This window comes from Monopterus albus, unplaced genomic scaffold, assembly GCF_001952655.1.
Source record: "Monopterus albus unplaced genomic scaffold, M_albus_1.0 scaffold305.1, whole genome shotgun sequence".
NCBI lineage: Eukaryota > Metazoa > Chordata > Actinopteri > Synbranchiformes > Synbranchidae > Monopterus > Monopterus albus.
The window spans coordinates 487170-506418 of NW_018128185.1; the positions used below are offsets into that span (position 1 = coordinate 487170).

The 19249-nt window shown below is 39.1% G+C and overlaps 1 protein-coding gene and 1 non-coding gene across 2 annotated transcripts in view; one reads left to right on the forward strand and one right to left on the reverse strand.

Moving 5' to 3' along the window:
* The window catches only part of sema3h (sema domain, immunoglobulin domain (Ig), short basic domain, secreted, (semaphorin) 3H), an 87722-nt gene extending 74641 nt beyond the window's left edge, over positions 1 to 13081 (reverse strand). The window contains exon 1 of the mRNA XM_020623593.1: positions 12414 to 13081. Coding sequence (XP_020479249.1) covers positions 12414 to 12531 — 118 coding nt within the window. The 5' untranslated portion in view covers positions 12532 to 13081. The remainder of the gene's footprint in view (positions 1 to 12413) is intronic.
* On the forward strand, positions 9802 to 9874 carry trnar-ccu (transfer RNA arginine (anticodon CCU)). The gene has a single exon. It is a non-coding gene; the product is annotated as a tRNA-Arg (tRNA).
* Positions 13082 to 19249: the final 6168 nt, after the last annotated feature.

Below are 19249 nucleotides of genomic sequence, written 5' to 3' on the forward strand. Positions count from 1 at the left end.
CTAATGCACATGCTAATGCCTCTCCATGCTGGCATTTTCATGATCAATTATTACTGAACACAAGCAAAACAGCGTCAAAAGATTCCATCCAACATGTCATGTAAATACTCCTACATGCCAAACTCAGACAAATCTTGAAATTTCCCAAAAGGAAAAATTTAGAGCATGCTTGTCGAAGCCCTGAGACGGCAAACCAAGACTGACTTTAATTAGCCCTGTGTTCATGGTATGTGGTGCAGACATTAATTATATAATAAAAACTGTTGCTTTCAAGTCAGTTCATTAGAAACTCATTTCGTTCACTTAAGTTGTTTAGCAGCTATAGATGCCAAGCTTCATTCAGATCTGTACTACTTTACAGCATATTCAACAACAGCTGTGTGCCCCTGTCCCACCTAGCTGGTGCCAGATGTATAAAAAACTGTGTATATTCCTGACTAAAACTGTGTGTACACACTAAGACAGAAATAAGCTTAGGAATAGCTTTTTTCAGATGTATAAACCTGCATGTACACCTGGTTGTGCTTTATAAATGTCAACTGTTGTGGAATTTGGTGCATGTTACATGAGCTTATTTTCCACTCCCACCTTTAGCCAAAAATATATGTAGACACCCCTTTATTCAGTCATTTGCATATAGAAACTGTCTCTGAACCATATGGTATTAGACATGGCAATAAAATCAATGCTGAAAAAAGAACCGCAATTTCAGTGAAAGTGAAAGTGAGACACCAGGAGAGGTGGAGAAAAGAAAAGATGATTTGTTTGGGTGGTCTCAATTCAGGGATCATGAACAGATGAGGAGCTGCTGAATGGCAAAAGGTAACTGAGGACTGGCAACTGCTGAATTATCTACCACAGTTTTGTCACACAGCTTTACAGAGAATCAGAACCATAAAACACTCTTTCTCATCTTATAGTGACACTGTCCAGATCCTCCAACAATGCCAGAACAGCCGTCCTTACGCATGACAATATCGCACAGCTACAGCTATTTATAGAGCACTGTAATTTAATCACACACCTGAAAAGGCTTACTGTTAGGCTGGTGACGTCTCAATCACCAGTAAACAAAAATGAATTAATAGCAACAATATCCGCAGTTTACAGAATATTTTAAGTGTACAATAAAAACTAGACAATTGACATGAAAGGCAAAAGAAATAAGAACAAAATTCATTAAACCAACATAAACACAGCTTTTATAAATAAACTTTATGAACTACAATATATGTAAACAGCTAAAAAAACATTACAAGCTGTTTAAAATGGTCTGTCTGGCCTTATTTTTCATTTTCATTTCACCATATCACACTTACTCACACCATGTGTACACATGATCTGAGGTATGAATGAGATGTGCACATTCCTCCCACACACTGGATATGCATGCCACTGTTATGTGTAGGAACAGGCATGCACATGTTTTTTTTGCATCTGGTCCCTGGTCTCAATGTCTCTTTCCAGTAATGTTTGAACTGACATGGCTGGCTTTAAGCTCAGTGGGGACTATCAAGGTGAAGCTTACAGCCAAGGTGCAGGAACCTCACAACAGTAACAAAGGATCCATTAAACACATATGGAACATCAGCACTACTTTTCCATGCTGGCGTCATAAGAACACATCACGGCTGAGATGACGGTCTAACCTGTACACTGCTGGACAGGTAGCATGTTTGTACATTCCACTGCCAACAGCCAATGCTGGATTATTCCAAAATACATAAAAAATGTCAGGTGTCAGAGGAGAAACTTTTCTAAGTGAGCATGGGACTTGCAACACATTTTTTAAATAATGTAAGCCTTGCAGGAGTTTGCACTGGCACTGTGAAATATGAGTGATGTAGGATGATGAAACTCCATCTTTCTCACTCCTGGGAGTCCAACTTGTTATTTTTCTGATGTATTGCAGTGAGTTCCCTTGTTCCTGACACACTAGCTTTTGCTACATACACTAACACAAGCTACATTTATCATTAATCTATCCAGTTTTTCTCTCTCAGCCACTGTCCATGTGTGTGTGTGTGTTTGTAAGCTACATGTGTGTAGTTTTGCTTCTCTGTCTGTCTGTTCATCTACTCGCCGAGCCCCAGGGAACTTCGGCCGTCTGGTGCAACGTCTCCATAGGGAGGACTTTGTTGGCTGCGCCACCATGGGGGAGTGGTTGTGGCGGGGGTGAGGAAACCGGGGCATATTTCCTGTGGAAATGGGGTTATCACTTCACCAATTACTGGTGCAATTACAGCAGGAGGCCTGCAGAATCTGGGAATAAGGCCTATAGGCACACAGATGGGTACTTGTGAAGAAATGCACGCACATTACCATTTCTAATGTGTCCACATGCATGCAGCAATTATAAAATCTCACGGTCTCTCATAGTGTCTTTCTCGCTCATGCTGAGACTAGATCGCACTGTCTTTCAAGATGTGTGCCTGACTGCATTAGATCAGATATTCTTGGTGCCTTAAATTCTTGCTGTGGCATTAGAGAATACACATTGACCAATCATGCTTGTCTTTTTGTTAAGATCTCATTGCAAAGTCAGTTGTCTACTATTAAGACACTGTAAAATACAAGAAGTAAAATGACAATTTTTCATGACCAATGCCAATATTCGGCTCACTGATAGACAAATATCATTTTGTCTGCCTCACGCACTGTCACTCACTTCATCATTTGATCACTGTAACCTGCCCCTGGTTGGGAACCACTGTTCTATGGTTGGGCATCATTCACATATACACAAACTAGTCTCATTCCATCTCACTATGCACTCAAATCTTCTCACATGTTTAAGCACATGCGCCCATACACACACTCACACACGCACCACGGTGAAATTATAGCCCTAAACACAGATCCACAATGTCTGGACTGTGTCACTGACAGACCAGACCCACGTAGACAGCTTGACTTTCGACCTCAACGTGTAATATTATTCATCATCATCAGACTGTTCAGTCTGGGTCGCTGTGCTGCTACATATACACATTAAGAGTTCATTCATTCACTGTTTACTTTTTAGTCAATTTTATTTATCTAATTTATTTTTCATCTACTGTATATTGAACTAAAAAAAGGTTCAGTCAGAACACTCATTGCTTTCTCTACTGCACAACAAGTCATGAACATAACACATTGACACGGTTACATACGACTAGTCTCATGTGGGAGTCGCCCCATACATCAGGGTAGCTGGTTAAATGCTTTGTTCACAGTAACATGCAAGAACATTCTGATAAGTGGCTATAGCTAGTTACCTTTCTCATCCTGAGCTTTCAAACTGATTTCAAGAGCTGTTTCGGTTTCCTCGAAGCTTGGAGGTCATTTTTCTCTTTTAACCAGAGTTGTGTCTTCATCTTTCCAATACATTTATATGCTACTTAGGTAAGGTGACTTGTTGCACTGAGAGCAAAAACCTCCCCAAACAATAACCTCATGTTGCAGCAAAAACATATCTTCTTGTGCCTCAAATTACTTTTGTTGACCCTGAGCGCAAACTTTCAGGATTTGAAATCATGTTCCTATTCCTAAAAACATTTTGAACAATCTGTGTCTAACACAATATAATGCAGTCAATTTGTAATGAACTGTAAAACAATCTGTTTGGAATGAAGGGTCCTATATGGTGACTGACTGTGTTTTTAATCTTGAATCCAATTATACTGTATATTGACTTTTGAGTTGTAGATTAAGATGAGTCGGTACCACATTTGTTTACCATGCTGGTGAGGCTGAGCCTTGAGGTTTATGATTCTGATGTGGACTCATGCCAAGAGGAAGCAATAACTGTGGTCCCTCAGTATCTGTGAATTGTCTGTGGCTACTACTTCTTGGCTCAGCCTCAAAGCATGTTAGACATAAGGTATGCTTCATGCTTGTACTGGCAAATGGGCAATAAGTGTGGATGGACTCTGACACAATGTGCCCCCACTCTCCTACCTAGAAGACCCAAGAGGGAAACAAAATCTCTTTAAAGATGTGTTCTGTCTCTTCATGGTCTTTTTGCATCACTTTCGGATTGCTTTGCATCTCCTTGTGGCTGTATAGCATATCTTTGCAATAATTTTGTGTCTCTTTGAAGACATTTGGCATCTCTCTCTAGTCACTTTGTGTCTCTTTGTGGCCTTTCTGCATCTATTTGTAGTTGTTATGCATCACATTGGGGCAGCTGTGGCTCAGGCACTTGACTGGGTCATCCCCAGTCACTCCAGTGGCTACTCAGTGAAGTCCAGTTACAATTTGCATCTCTTTATCGATATTTTTGTCTCTTTGTGGTTGTTCTGTTTATCATTTTGGTCTTGTGTCTCTTTATAGAATATTTTGCAGGCGAGCTCAAAGGGCCCCCAGACCCTTCAGGCCACTTGGCCTGAGCCCAGTCGACCCATTCAGTGATCCATTTATGGCAATAACCAGACTGTATCTTAATAATGGGTGACCATAAAAAGTTGCTGTCCTGTGAAGGTTGTGAATAGTCACTATGTTTATTGGTGAGTTCAGGTTTAAATTTACAGTGCGCTGTGAGGGTCAAATTTATCAAGTTTAAAGCCTGGCCAGATCATAAAAACCACTATCTGTGACTGTACATCTTCTACTTCCCGATAAGTCCTGGTTCTGTTTAAACAGGAAAAGGAAGTCCAATGTTCAACCTTTTTTTGACATTTTGTCTTATTTTCCCATCACTGACAAAACAGGGAGAATCAAATTCTTGTGGTTTATTCTTGTTTATGCAGCCTTGGGAATGTCAGATTGGTAACACCAGGGGTTAAAGATCAGATGTTTTACACCCATCTACATGTACTACTAATCTGAAGCTTCACATGAGTGTACTATCTGCCACTGTGCATCATGTTATCCTTATACTCAATCAAATATAATTCAGCAGTCAAACCAGGAATTTCTTTTGTTGAATTTCATTTAGTTAGAACCAGGTTCAAACTGCATAAATATATCTAAAATGACAGCAGAGATCACATTTTGGGACCTTATTGATACTCCTTCCTATTACCATTGTCTCTCAACCAATGTGTAATAGTTGTATGGAATTTTTAATTCTGGCAATCCACACTCCAACTAGTCTTCAGATTTCCATTTTAATATTACACATTTTTGGCAATAAGTACTAGGTTTTCAGCTAGCTTAACATAGTCATGACTAAGGTTTAAGACGGTGAATTTACCCAGGCTGATTTTAGGGTCCACTGGGAAATTCATCCTATGATTTTGTGATAGATGTATAGTTACTTGCCTAATTTCCATGAAAATAATTACTGAATGTGCTTGGAAGTTGAAAGGACACCTGCATATTTTGGCGCCTTGCCATTTGTTCTTGAAATGTAAAACTGTGTGTGTATATATATATATACTTTTCCTGTGGCCATCACTGTGGAAGAAGTGACAGGTGGATATTTCATTTGCAAAGTAATTTTTCATTTTCCACAATATCGCTTCATACCCTCATATCCTGCATCTCCAGCCTGTCCTAATCTACAGCTAATGAAGTAAACTGGTGGTTAGAATTAGTCCTAGTACAGCTGAGCCTGTCTAATTATGGCTTCCAGAAGTACTCAAGCATACCTTTGTGGATTCAATTTTCACAATGAACTAAATTGAAAGGAATGCTGTGAGAAATGTGTGTCCAAAACAACCAAAAACATCCAGATCTGGGTTACTAAACATTGTCCCAGCCAATATGACATATAGTATATATATTTATTTAGCCTTAAGTCATTAAAAAGCTTTTAGCTACACTACCAGTCAAAGGCTTGGTCACACTTTCCTACTGAACTAATTGGGAAGGTCTGTCCAAACTTTTGACTGGTAGGGTACCTCTTCTGGTTTCATTTCAGTATTTCTATTTAAGATCTTTAAATTTAATTTGACTTACAACAGAACAGTACATTTAAGTTTAATCCCTCGGTCACTTGTGCCCAGCACCTAAGCAATAGGAGTAAATACTTCTTGTTTTGCAAATTTTATGTACTGTAGGAATGAAATGCAGTAAAAGGCAAAGAGAAGAGGTGAGAAACTTGGCTCTAAATTACTGACAGCAGGGCAAATTGGAGCAAATTAATGCTTGAGGGAAATAGAAGAAATATGAAGCTCATAGTTTTCTTGCATAATTACAGGCTTCAGGCTAAAGTTAGTTTCTGATATTAACACCAGAAACCTCTCAAGGGTAAATTTGCAGTATGTCCACTGTTGTCAGGGGCTGTTGTTGCCAAAACAAGAGTGTAATTAGATGCCTTTCACCATCCCTGTCCAGCGAGGGAAGAAAACCCTCAAGCATCAAACCCCTTAATCAGTGTTCTTTATGTATTATTAAGGACCTAAGTTTGGTTGAAAGAACAAATTTTCTGGAAAAGTGATTTTACCTGGGTTACAGCCCTGCAAAATCAGGTTTTCTGCTAGAGAAAATGAGTGCCTTCCTAGAGCTTCTTTATTGTTTTAAGTTTGAAATGAGCAAACAGCTGCCATTTGCTTTCAGTAGTGACAAACAATGGTAGTGCCACCACTGGGGACTGTCCCCATTAAAATTAATAATCGAGAATATCCTGATTCATGTCAGATAACCATGCAGTGAAATCCACATCACAGCAACATCCCCAACCCAGAGCCTGGAAAGCACTGGCCTAGATAGAATTAGATCTGAAAGAATAAATGAATAATGAAATATCTCTTGACTTTTAATATTACTCTGAAGGCTTTCGGTGCTTTATTAGTACACAGAAGGAAAAGAAAGGCAAGGTTGGAGAAAGTGAAAGAAGATGTGTAAAATTCACCAAGAAGCAGTTTTCACTTCTAACACACAACCTCAACACCACAAGGAAACGTATGAACATGCAACAAATAAAATAAAACTAGGACTAAATATTACATCCTGATATGTACAGCCATTCAGCTGTTGAGAATTTTACCTAAAATTGCAGGATTCTTAGAAAAAGAAAGGATTTTACTGTTGTTTAAAATTTACAGAATACATGTTTGTTTTCAGCACTGCCCTGCCACAAAACTAATCTCAACTGTTATAAAACAGCTGAACTGATAAATATGAAATGAAAAGGTGTTTTACTTCTGTGGTTGTGATATTTTAATTTATATGTTTTTATTACATACTTGTGAAGCACTTTGGTATGATGTACTGTTGTTGTAAATGTGCTACATAAATAAAAACTGATTTGATTTGAAAGTGGCAAAGTCACAGGTGCTAACTTGCTAGCTTAAATCGTTACATATATGCTGTATATACAGTATGTAACGCCTGCTGTGTCTGAAATCACTCCATTATTCAATCTTTCATTAATCCCTATATAATGGGTACTATATTTACACAACAAAGAGCAGTAACTTCAGACAGTTGCCAGTCATCATCATTTGGGGTTGTCACTAGCAGCTGTAGAGAAGCAGTAAACTTTACATAGCTGTGAAGCATTGTATTGTACAAGTCTTAGCAGAAAGATGTGCATATGCCATGGACACTACTTGTTCCAATTTAATTAATCTCCTTTATACTGAATGAGAATTAAGTTGGATCCGTGGTTGAGTCAGTGGCCAAATTGTGACCAAATCAGATGGCAGACTTGTTTCTCTCACAGACAGCTCAGTTACACAACATCATTTTGTACTGTATATGCAACACATTTTGTCAGAAGAAACTAAATTTTACAGACACACACGTGAACAGACATTAATCTGGACAGTGATGAACTAATCTAATGTGCAGTATAACTAAGCAATTTGCATACTAAAAGCTTGAAATTGAAAATGTCTCATTTACATTTACATTACAATCTGGGACATTTGTCCAGAAAGACACAGCAGGATAAGTTTCAATGACTGCATCAAATTCACTGCAGGTATTCAGCAGTATAGAGGTCAAAGGTCAAAGCCAATATCTCCTCTCATACCAAACAAACCCTCATGGTTAAATTCAAATATTCTCCAGTGACTGATTAACATTAAATGTCTATGGCAAAGCAATTCACTCTGTGTATGAATACTGTATGAATAAAACATGACTTCCATGTGAGGAAACCGATTTTCACTGACTTAATAAACCCTCCAAACCCACTCTGAGGTGTTTGTGAAGTTTTATTCTGTGATTGTGAAAATAAATCTTCATTTTCTCAAGTGACAAGTATGGATTTGAAAGCAGGTGCTGATGGAGCTTTGACATCAGCTTAGCGTACTTGTGTTTGGATGCATCCACTGGGCATGAGTTTGTATAGGAGCTTATTGTGTTACTGTATGTTTACAGTGTGTGAAATGTGTGTGTGTGTGTGTGTGTGTGTGTGTATATCTACAGTTTTTTGAAGGTTCATTTGCATTATTTTATAAAGGATACATAAGTGTGTTCTTCTACATGGTGCATGTAGTGTTATAGGTTCATTAGTCTTATGTGCATTGGACCACTATACTTGTTTCATCTAATACTGTGCAAGAAAATGCCTCTTGTGTGTATGCGTGTGGTTCAGAGATGGTATCTCTAACTGCCATTTATCAAAGAAAATCACACTGCTATTCACTGAAGGGCTGGGATAATGGATCCATTACATTCACTTACTGTATGTGTGTATGTGTATGTGTGTGTGCGTGTCTGTGATAGCCCACGCCTGCATATGGGCAGCATAAAGTTTGAGTGAATAACTGAGATAATTTAGTCATTAAGAGAGGTATTTGGGAGGGGAGTTAAGAGGTAATCAGGCATGTATTTAAGTATTTAAATCCGTTTTTGTTTTTTTCAGACACATGAAGCTGTCAGATCAGTTAGTCTGATTACAGCAATATCAACAAATCTCTCAGGCAGTAAATGAGTTTCCATTTAACGCTGGTCCAAGTGGTTCATTTTTATGCGCATTTTCAAACTGCACATATTGGCCTTGAACCTGTGTGAAAATGCTGGGAATACAACATCATCCTGAAATATCACAAATAGATTTAGCTAATTAATCATGATGTACACAGATCACGTGACTTCCATGTCCACTGAAGAGAATAAAAATAGTGACAAATGAAAAACAGATCTCTGTGGAGTGCCAAGGAGATTGTAATGGTTCAGAAACACCTGTTAGGCTTATAAAATCATTTCTGCTTAAGAGAAATGAGGCCATGGTCACTATAAGCTGTGAAAACCCTAATCCCTGACCTACATGTGGGTGGCTATACTATGAGTAACCTGTTTCTGTTTGTCTTCATTGTTGCCTCCCTGGTAATACTTCAGTGGGTTCAGTAGTCATTGTATCACTTTCAAACCAGATGAGATATAGCCCCAGTGGCGTTCTAGTGGAAATCACTCTATGTCAACTGAAACATCATGTGTGGCCCCAGCGGCCTAATGGATAAGGCACTGGCTTTCTAGGCCAGGAATAGTTAGGGTGATTAAGTCCCCTCTGGGGTGATGCAGCAGAACCGTGCTGGGGCCCTAACCCAGAGGTCAATAAACCAAAACCATCCTCTGCTACCTGCTTTCTTTGGGTCACCAGCTAAAAGGACTTTATGACTTTGAAGTAACTTAGAGAGGTACTGCATTGTTTTGGTTCAGCAATTCCATGAAATTGGAAAACTGTCATGTCCCGAGTTCACTGGTCAGTTATTCCAAGCTAATGTTTGTATCTCACATAGCCTCACTTTAAAGTGATTTCTAGTGAAATCACTCTATGTTGACTGAACTCGTAGGCCATTTGCATGAATTGAATTAGCCACACTGTTTTTCAAGCTGAAAAAATACATAATCTTAAAATTCCCTTAAACGAAGCATATGTTCCCCATATGGGTGTGTTCTGGTCAAGCATTCTGATGTGAAGCCCCAGTAGCCTAATGGATAAGGCACTGGCCTCCTAAGCCAGGGATTGTGGGTTCAAGTCCCATCTGGGGTGACTCAAAGAAGAGTGGGAGTTGCTGGGTATGCTGAGGCCAAAACCCATACAATGAAGCCTTCCTCTACTAAATGCTTTTTTTTTTCATTTTGTGTTTTTATAACATAGCATAGCATTTATAATAATGCTGTTGCAAAGAGGTTCTCAAGTTATTCAGTATACCACTTCCGTGAAACTGAAAAACTGGCTTATCCTGAGTGTGAGACCCAGAATTGTTCAAGCTACAAAAACACTATCTTAAAATTTCCATTAACACCAAATGGCCACTTTAATGGGTACACCTGTACAGTTGTATGCAATTCAATGCAATGCTTCTGCCTTAACATCTGCATTTATGAAGCTCAAAATGGAGCTCCCACAGAGAGCGAGACAAAGAGAACACAACATACATAAACAGGCATGATGGTGGACATGGAACCCATCGCAATCCCTGCACACATCACAGCACACATTTTTTGTCATCTTTCCAAAGATAACTGTAGATTAAAACAGACGCAATCACACACACACACACCACAGACCTTGGATGGTCAAAAACATTAAGATTTGCCTCAGCAGAATACACAACAAAGCATGAGGTGGGCAGAGATCCTGGAACTGAAACAGCTCTATTTAAGCACACACACATAAGCTCATGTCTTCAAAGCGACTCAAAGAAAAATTACACACATATATGCTCAAGGACATACGGGCACACGGTGCTCACAGACACACACAAACCCACAGAGCTACTTTAGCAGCTCTTCACATCTTCACATTCAGATTTCATTAGAGCTAAATCCCCACCTGGGAGAATCCAACAAGGTTTCCCTTCTCCCACTCTCTGTACTTTCTAGGTCATGACTGGCTGACTTCAGCCTCACCACATCTACTTCACACTCTTTGTGTTTTGGCTTATGTAAGAATATCTAATCAGCTTTCTTACTACAAAGTCTCTGCTAAACTTGATTAAAGGGAGTTGTACACACAAGAGTCATTGCAATTAAAGGCCTGGATGCCTCAAAAAAAGCTTTCTATTTGAAGGGAATTCACCATAAACAGAGCTGAGAGGGCAAAAGATTAAGTCCCAAATCCTGTCTTAATTAGAAAATGCAGATCTGTGCTTTCTTTTTACTTCTGCCATGTTTGTTATCCCCAAACAGCAAAACATCCAACATGGGTCAAAGTATTAAATCCTATCCTACTGTCTCACAACAACTCAGAGAGTATCACATACATTGGCCATCACATGAACATCATGCTAAAATCTTTCTTCTATGCATACCAGTGAGGCAAACCCTACCCCACTGCTCCTCTCTTTAAGTTAAAACACCAAACAACTAAGACGTGTATACACAGAAAGCATTTCAGTCATGTTTGTCAGTCATCCGTGATGAACACATACAGTTCTATTTAATCAATCTACCTGTCTATACAGGCTGTGTAAGAGCAGCCCATAAACATGGCCTGAAGTGCATTTGTACACATCAAGCCTACCTTTCTGCATTTTATGTGTAGCAACAATGATTTTTTTATTGTACTCTGAGCACTTTCAAAATGTGGGTGACCTACACTCAGTACTGTGCCAGAACACCTCCTTCATAGGCACATGCAGAGCAGTGGAACTGCTCTTCTGCTCTGCTAACATGCTGCTCACGCTATGTCTTCTGTGTAGATACGGTGTTAGAAGCTGTGTCACTGCACCCTTTCAGAGGACCTGTTGGCTCCAATTCAACCACGCATCAACCCACTGATCATCAACCTGTGCATCTCTTCAATACCAGCAATGTGTTGCACAGCAGCATAAACAAAAGCCCCAGGTTACACAGGTGGACACTACAATTATTATCTAAAATGTCAGCGGTAATCACAGATCATAGACCAACTGGTCGGTTCACATTTCTGTAGTTGTGTTTGCACACAGCTTTCCTGAGATAGCGAGAGATTTTTTGTGACATTTTAGGTGCACTCTCTTGCAGTTTTATTTCCAAATAAACTGGCTGACTGTACTATAATCCAGCTAAACTGCTGGCTTGTTTACAACTATCTTATCACCAATCTTGCTTTTGTTTCATGCCCTGTCCGACGGGGGCAGGAGTTAGATGTCGCAGTGGTTCCAGGTTTTAGCAATTACTGTACAATGTTTTCAGAAATAAAAAAATTGTGGAAAAACTATCATTTCAATGTGTAATTTAGGAACAAAACTGTCTACGACTTTACAACTGTGTTGGGGAGACAAATCGAATGCTTAAGCCACTTCTGAAAAGAGTACAGTAAGACAGTGAGGTGGGCAGGGGTTAAAGACAAGGCTTTCACACCCATGCTAGACTACTGAAATAAGATTAATTCAATGCAGGATATTACAGAGATGTAGTGAGATGTAGTTGAAAATAAATAAATTTTAAAAAAGGCTCTCACAGACAGGTGTGTGGGCATCAAAAGAAAGAAAAGTTTTGTACGTGTGCGGAGAATGAGAGTGACAGACGTATTAAACATTATGATCAACGACACTTGAAACACTAAAGACAAGAGATGAAAGGAAAGAAATGCTGCCTCTTACCAGAGTGTGTGAACTGAAGTCTTGGTTGAGATGCTCTCCATGCTCCCGTCATGGTGGCCCCAAGGTGGGCTAGCAGGACCACCGTCACCGGCCAGCACATCCTCCTCCTCACACACATAAACAAACACTGAAAGTCCGAGGGCGAGTCCAATCCTACAAATTCAGGTAACTCACAAGTGCAAAAACTGCTTCAGTCAAAATCTCATTCAGGCTTTCAGGTGAAGTGCTGAATCCCAACACACACACAGGGATACACACTCAATCTAATTAGGCTAAGTTCAAGTCACAAAGATGCTGAATCCAAACACTCTTACAGTCCAAGTGTGTCAGGCTTGAGTGAGTCCAGATCCTTAAAATAATTCACCGCTCCTTGTAAGGAGTTAACAGCAGCACTCACACACACACTTCACTATATGTGTGTTTGCAGGTTTATATTTTTTTAAGTGTGTGCGGTTGTTTAAGAGATGGCGGGGAAAATATATTCCCAGAAAAAACTAAGTCGTCTCTTTGCTGCTTCCTCACAGCTTGACAGCTCTCCTCTGTTCTGTCTCTTGTCCCAGCTCCTCGTTGTGTGTGACGGCTCTCTCTCGCTCTCGCTCTTTCTCTGGGAGGCGGAGAAAGAAAGATCCCAGATCATTGTGGCCACCCTGCACACACAAACACAGGCACACATGTCTATTCACTGCTCCAGGAAAACCTAGACAAAGTGGAAATAAGAGAGACAAATCAGCTTTCATCTTCATCATCACTCTCACACTTATTTTATTACACTCTCACTTCTTTTCTCCTTAACTTTTTCCATTTGCATCAACTCTCTCACTCACTCTTTCTCTTTCCCCTATATCCTATATACTATATAATACTTCTGTGAACCAGTGATTACTCAGGGCTTCAACAATCAACAGTAAACATTTAGATTAGGTAGCATGAGTAAATAAAATAGAGAAATGTGATTAATACCAAGAAAAATCACTATTACAAAAAACTAAAAAGATAAAAACAACACCACCCAGACAGCACTCAGAGAGTGCATACCTCCGCCAAGGGCAAGTCAGTTTCCCCATAATGTCATTACACCAAAGAGCAATATTCCCATGGTAGCTTGATCCTCATAATATGATTGCTTGACAACCTACTGCTGGCATTTGGAATGACACTGATATCTTCATTAGTTTGTGAAAGTTATTCAAGAGAAATAATAGACATGACAGATATTCACTTGTTGGCTTAGGGGTAAAACGGGGACATTTTGAATTATGCTGTTAACAAACAAACCAACAAGCTTCTGGAAGAACCTTTAACACTGGTGGAGGTAATAACAATAGCATTCTGTATATGCCTTCCTACATACAGTACACATATATTAGTATTATTAGCCAGTTAAATTAAATTATACAGTACGAGCCTTCAGAAGCAGTTTAAAATAAGATTAGGATTTTTGCAAGTCTGGGTTGTTTCCAGAACGAAGGTGCCGAGCACCAAATATTTGACAGCCTTACTCTTAAGTCTTGCCACGGGAAAAGCCAACAGTCTCTTGCCTCAAGACCTCAGACTGTGTTCATGTTGATAATGTTGAGAGTAACTCAAGAGATAAAATCTTGGGCCAAGCCATGAAGTTCATTAAAATTCATGAGTAAGTTCTTACAATCAATCTCAGTACAAACCTTCACCCTCTCTTTCCTTGTGTACCACACTGTTTTTCGGTCTCTTTCCTCCTCATTATTTTCTCTGTTTCCACTCCTAACCCAAATGAAATCATTAAAGCCTATCCATTGGATGGCTCACTGGGGTACAGCAGCACAGGCTGAATTTTTCACCAGTTCAAGTTCAATCACAGGCAAGCCGGGACAATTTATTCATTCTCGGAGATAAATAATGAATTTAGGTTGCGTGCAAATTAACAAGCATCTATTCCCTCCAAGGCTTTCTGAATCATAAATGATTTATTATCCATGCTTGTTTATCATTTTATAATATGACCCAACAGTGTAATTAAATCATTAGATGTCCTGTAACCTGGTGTTTACACAACCTCAGACAGCTTTTAATAGGTTGAGGGCAAATCTTGTAAAACCCAAGTCTTAATTACTGTAGGTCATTTAGTTATTTCACTGAGGAAGTTACCTCGTGGATATACAGAATGAAAAACTTATTTTTAGTAGTAGTAGTAGTACTAATAGAAATGGTAAAAGTTGCCATCTTATCTCTCATTGCCATGGCATCTCTGCTCCAGCCAACCCAGGTTCACCTGTCAATCAAACAATACTTTGTGACTTTGTTCTCTTGATTTTTCTGTTGATGAATTTCCTGGGAGTGCATAATGGGGCAGTGGTTAGCCTCACAGCAAGAAGGTCCCAGGTTAAAATATCGCAGCAGATCATGGCCTCTCATTCAGTGTCAGTTGGGATTGGCTCCAGATCCTCTATGGCTCTCTACAGGACAAGCAATGTAGATAATGGGTGCATGGATGAATGTCCGGTAAGGAAAGTTCATTCCTTTGTTACAGTTATCTCTGTCAATACTAACCACCCAGGTCAGTTCTTGTATACATTTTAGACAACTGGTGACTTAAAATGCATAATAATGATAATAATCACCTTAATGTCTTGATGCAGATTAAGCTGAGGCATTATGCTGAGGGCGTGCTGCCATTACACTGCAAAGATCCAGAAAATACATATAGTATTGGAGAACTAGAAAAATGTAGGAAATATAACATTTAAAAATTACAAAACATCTTCACAAATGTTTGCTTTCCTGTTTTACCTAGAAAGCTGAGGATTTCCTGAGCAACCTGTTATCAGTTTTAAAACTCAAAATGACACTTAAAGCTGTGGACATAAAACTGGCTCACTGGGGCCTCCAACGCTCAATTTGTTAGGACAGAATAATTAGAGGCTTGTCACCAAACTGGCCGTATCACTCATTTTATTCACTACAGCCAATGACCTCCCAGCGAGTTTGAACAAAAAGCCTCTGTTTTCTCCTTGACAAGTGACATCAATTAGTCTAACAGTGTGATAGCCACTGGTCTCAGGTCCAACTGCTTTCATTCTCTACAAACCACATAGACACACATCAATTAACTCACTACATTCCCTGTGTTTCGTGAGGTGAGTGACAATGCATCAGTTAATGAGCACTCGGGCTGTACTTTTCTTAGTCAGTTTCATGAGGTTTACGACGCCTTTTGGGGCTGATATGAACCCCAGTGTCACTAATTCACAGGGTATATGATAGTAATGGTTGTCAAATTGACGCAAATGATATGAAGTCAAACAATATGTTATTTCAAAAAATATAAACGAGTTTTTGTTTTGTTTGTTTGTTCCTTGGAATGGTCTACATCCAATGTAACAACGTGGGAAAACCAAAGTCCTATCACAGCGAGAACAAACTGGGAAGGGAAGCACAGGTAGAACTTCGCTGCCATCTTACGTTTTGCTCCGCCACTTACCTAATTGAGATCTCGTAATTTGGACACGTCGAAATCTCGTGAGACTCTAGAGAATACTTTTCTATTGATACTTGGTTCAAATGCAAAATTGGCAGTATAAATGTGTCCTTTTTACTTAAATTAAAAGTCCATCTCCACAACCAAAGTGAACAAAACAACACACCTCGAAGAAGAGGGGCAACCGCTATAATTTCTGACTAGTTCGCTTAACCGAATTCAACCACACTTATGTGATGACATATTTGTTCCGCTAGAGGGCGGTGTAAGATTGCGGATATTCAGCAGTCTGTACTCTACCAAGCACAGGAGAAAGACACAGTTTAATGGCACGTTAAACACCAAAGGTGGGTTTATACAAAATATAACTGCACTTGAATGTAGATATATGCCTATTCATCCTAAGGATATTTTAAACAACCATATGTCAGACAATGAAAGGTTAGTTTTGGATTTTTATATAATATTAAAATAATATGACATTACAGATCATTATATAGCCTACTATAGGCCTAATGTTTAAAATGCTTATCTGTTTTTATAATTTTAAAAATTCAAGATGGGCCAGGACAGCAGGTAATGAAATTCCATTAGGAGTGTTGTTCTAAAACAGGATTTGATAAGAAAGTGCCTACTGTGAAAAAAAGATAATCTCCATGGACAAATTAACCTTAATTCACCTGCTCAGATAATGAGTTCATGGGTCTCAGTGGTGAGATTTTTTTTTAAAGCTAATCTTAGTTTATTATATTTTTATTCTCCTGTTGTAATTATAGCAATAATAACCTAGAAAAGTAGGCCTATAATATAGCTGATTCCATCCTCATAAAACCGTCAAATTTAGGCCTGTGCTATGCGCTGGCTGTGAAACTGTAAAAGGCTGCATAATTCTAAAACTGGCCAATCATTTGGATATAAATTCTTTAATAGCTGTGCTGGAGTTTATGACGGGGGGTGGTGGTAATTGACCGTCCTGCGCGCTCTTGTCATGATGTGTTGGAACCTTTTGTGTGGGGGCGCGCCCGGCGGGAGCGTGTTCGGTGCTAAACAGATAGTAGCGAATCTGCAAAAAAAAAAAAACTTGAACATTACCACCGTGACTGTGTAATCTCATTCAGATTTAGAAGTTAGATACTAGGCGAAGGCGGTCAACTAAGGAAACATGGAAACAAGCCACTAGTCATTTTTTAATCTATTTATTTTGTATTATTATTTTCAACCTCAGTGAAATGTGTAGTAGACATAAACTCGCGTCTCACCAACTAAAAGGAGCCAGATGGGTCACTGGGCGTTGTGTTTTGGTGCGAAGCCTAAAAATAAGACTTTGGGAAACAACAGGATAGGTGGGTGTGTGGATGACTCACAATCATGGGGCAATCCATGACATAGCCTTCATCCAAAGTAATAACTAAAAAAAACCGACAGAGACAGAGAAGCAAGTCCTACCATTCCAAAGTCATTGCCAAAGATCGTCTATTTGAGCAATGCCCAGACTGGTACAGTATTTATAGACTGCAGCAGCAGCATAGTAGATCTGTCGATTCATCTCATTAACTACCAATTCAATATAAAGTCTCACAATCATGCACCACAGTTTACATTATAGCACACTCCTGTGGCTTGTGATTTGCTACTTTGCTATTTGCCATTTCCTTATTTACTGCAACCACTCACATAGGCTATTTGCCATTTCCTTATTTACTGCATAAGCCTACCACCATAGTCTTATGTATTATATTCACTTGTTGTTTTCTACTAGTTGTTCAGTATCTGGTTAATTGTGTGCGCATCTGACACACATCATACATAGAAAACAGTTGAAAGTTTGGAATGCACAAGGTAATCGTTGCATGCCTGAGCCATTTCAAGTGCTCTGTCCTTCGATGGATGCAGACAACATTGTGTGGTCTTCACTGAACTACTGCAGGGGTCATAACAATTAGCAAGCAAAAATGTACTTGTGTACTGCAGCAAAATAATAATAATTCATGAGAAATCATAAATAGCTGGCTGTATGTATGTTGTTAGTACGTTGTTACAGTTCAGTAACATTACTGAACAGTTTTCAGGCTGCACCATACTGAGACACAGTATGATTTAATGTTATAGTGACATCACATATATATGTGATTATACACAAAATTACTTTATACACATGTTCTATGTTAATTATATATTTTGCCATTTGACATACTTATCTGTCTGTCTCAGGTCATGAGTTACAGTAACTGTTAAATATGCAGCCTTTCAAATGTCAGCAGTGAAGATACACAAACATACAGAGTTAACCAGTGGGCAGCACCAAGGCCATGACGTTGCAGTAACTGAATGTGTGAGTCCTGGTTTCCCACAAGTGCTTCACATAAACCAAAGTACTCGTGAAGTACTGCTGCTGTGGCAGAGGGTGAGAAGGCCCTTCAAAATACAAATACACTGTATGTACAGAGAGGAAGAACCCCTGGAGAGGAGACAGCAGCCGTGACACTCTCCAGAATTAAAACTAAACTTCTGTGTTCATGAAGTGGACACAAGGACAGTGGAATAAAAATTACTTGCCATCCATATAACACACCTAATCACAGACTAATAAGACCCATTTGACGACTGAATATGACATTACGCAGCTGGTTAATACCGCACACTATGTGCGATATTACTTATCACTTATGTTAGTGTCAGTGTCAGTGTTTTGAGTGTGGGGGAAAAATAAAGTTGCTTATCAAATTAGGTTTCTTCATAGTACAGAAGATAAGAAGTAAAACACATGAATGAACACAAAAAGGATCTGAAAGTGTCAGGACTCTACTAGGAACTAAAAGCCAGTTTACGCAGGTAAGTCTTTAACTTGGATTTAAAAAATGTCAGGTTTGTAGTAGAACAAATACTATAGGAGCAGTCACAGTAAAAGCACAGTCACCCCAACACTTACATTTAGCCCTCAGAACCTCTAGGAGAAGCTCCATTTGGTTTACATTGTCGGCTAATTAGTTTGCTGCATCTAAATGCTAAGGTGGTGTACAGACCTTTTTCTACTGGCTAAGTATGGCTAGTATGTATAGGTAATCCTATTTCAGAGAGATGAATAAGACCAGTAACCAAAACCAATGCAAACATTGAACTGTTGACTGTATTGTTATTTTGTCTTTTGTCATAAAACACAAAAGCTATGATAACATTTTTGATTTACCTCTGTTTCAGCTACAGCACAACAGTATAGTGTATGTATCAGAATAAACAGCAACAAATAGTCTAATAAATTATTTGTACAATTATTGAGTCCCACCCCTCACAGGGCAGAGCCATGTTGGTGGTTCCATGTAGTGTTCTAATTTCTCATTTACTCCTCTTTGCATCGAATAACAGTCTTTTCTCAAAGTGTTCT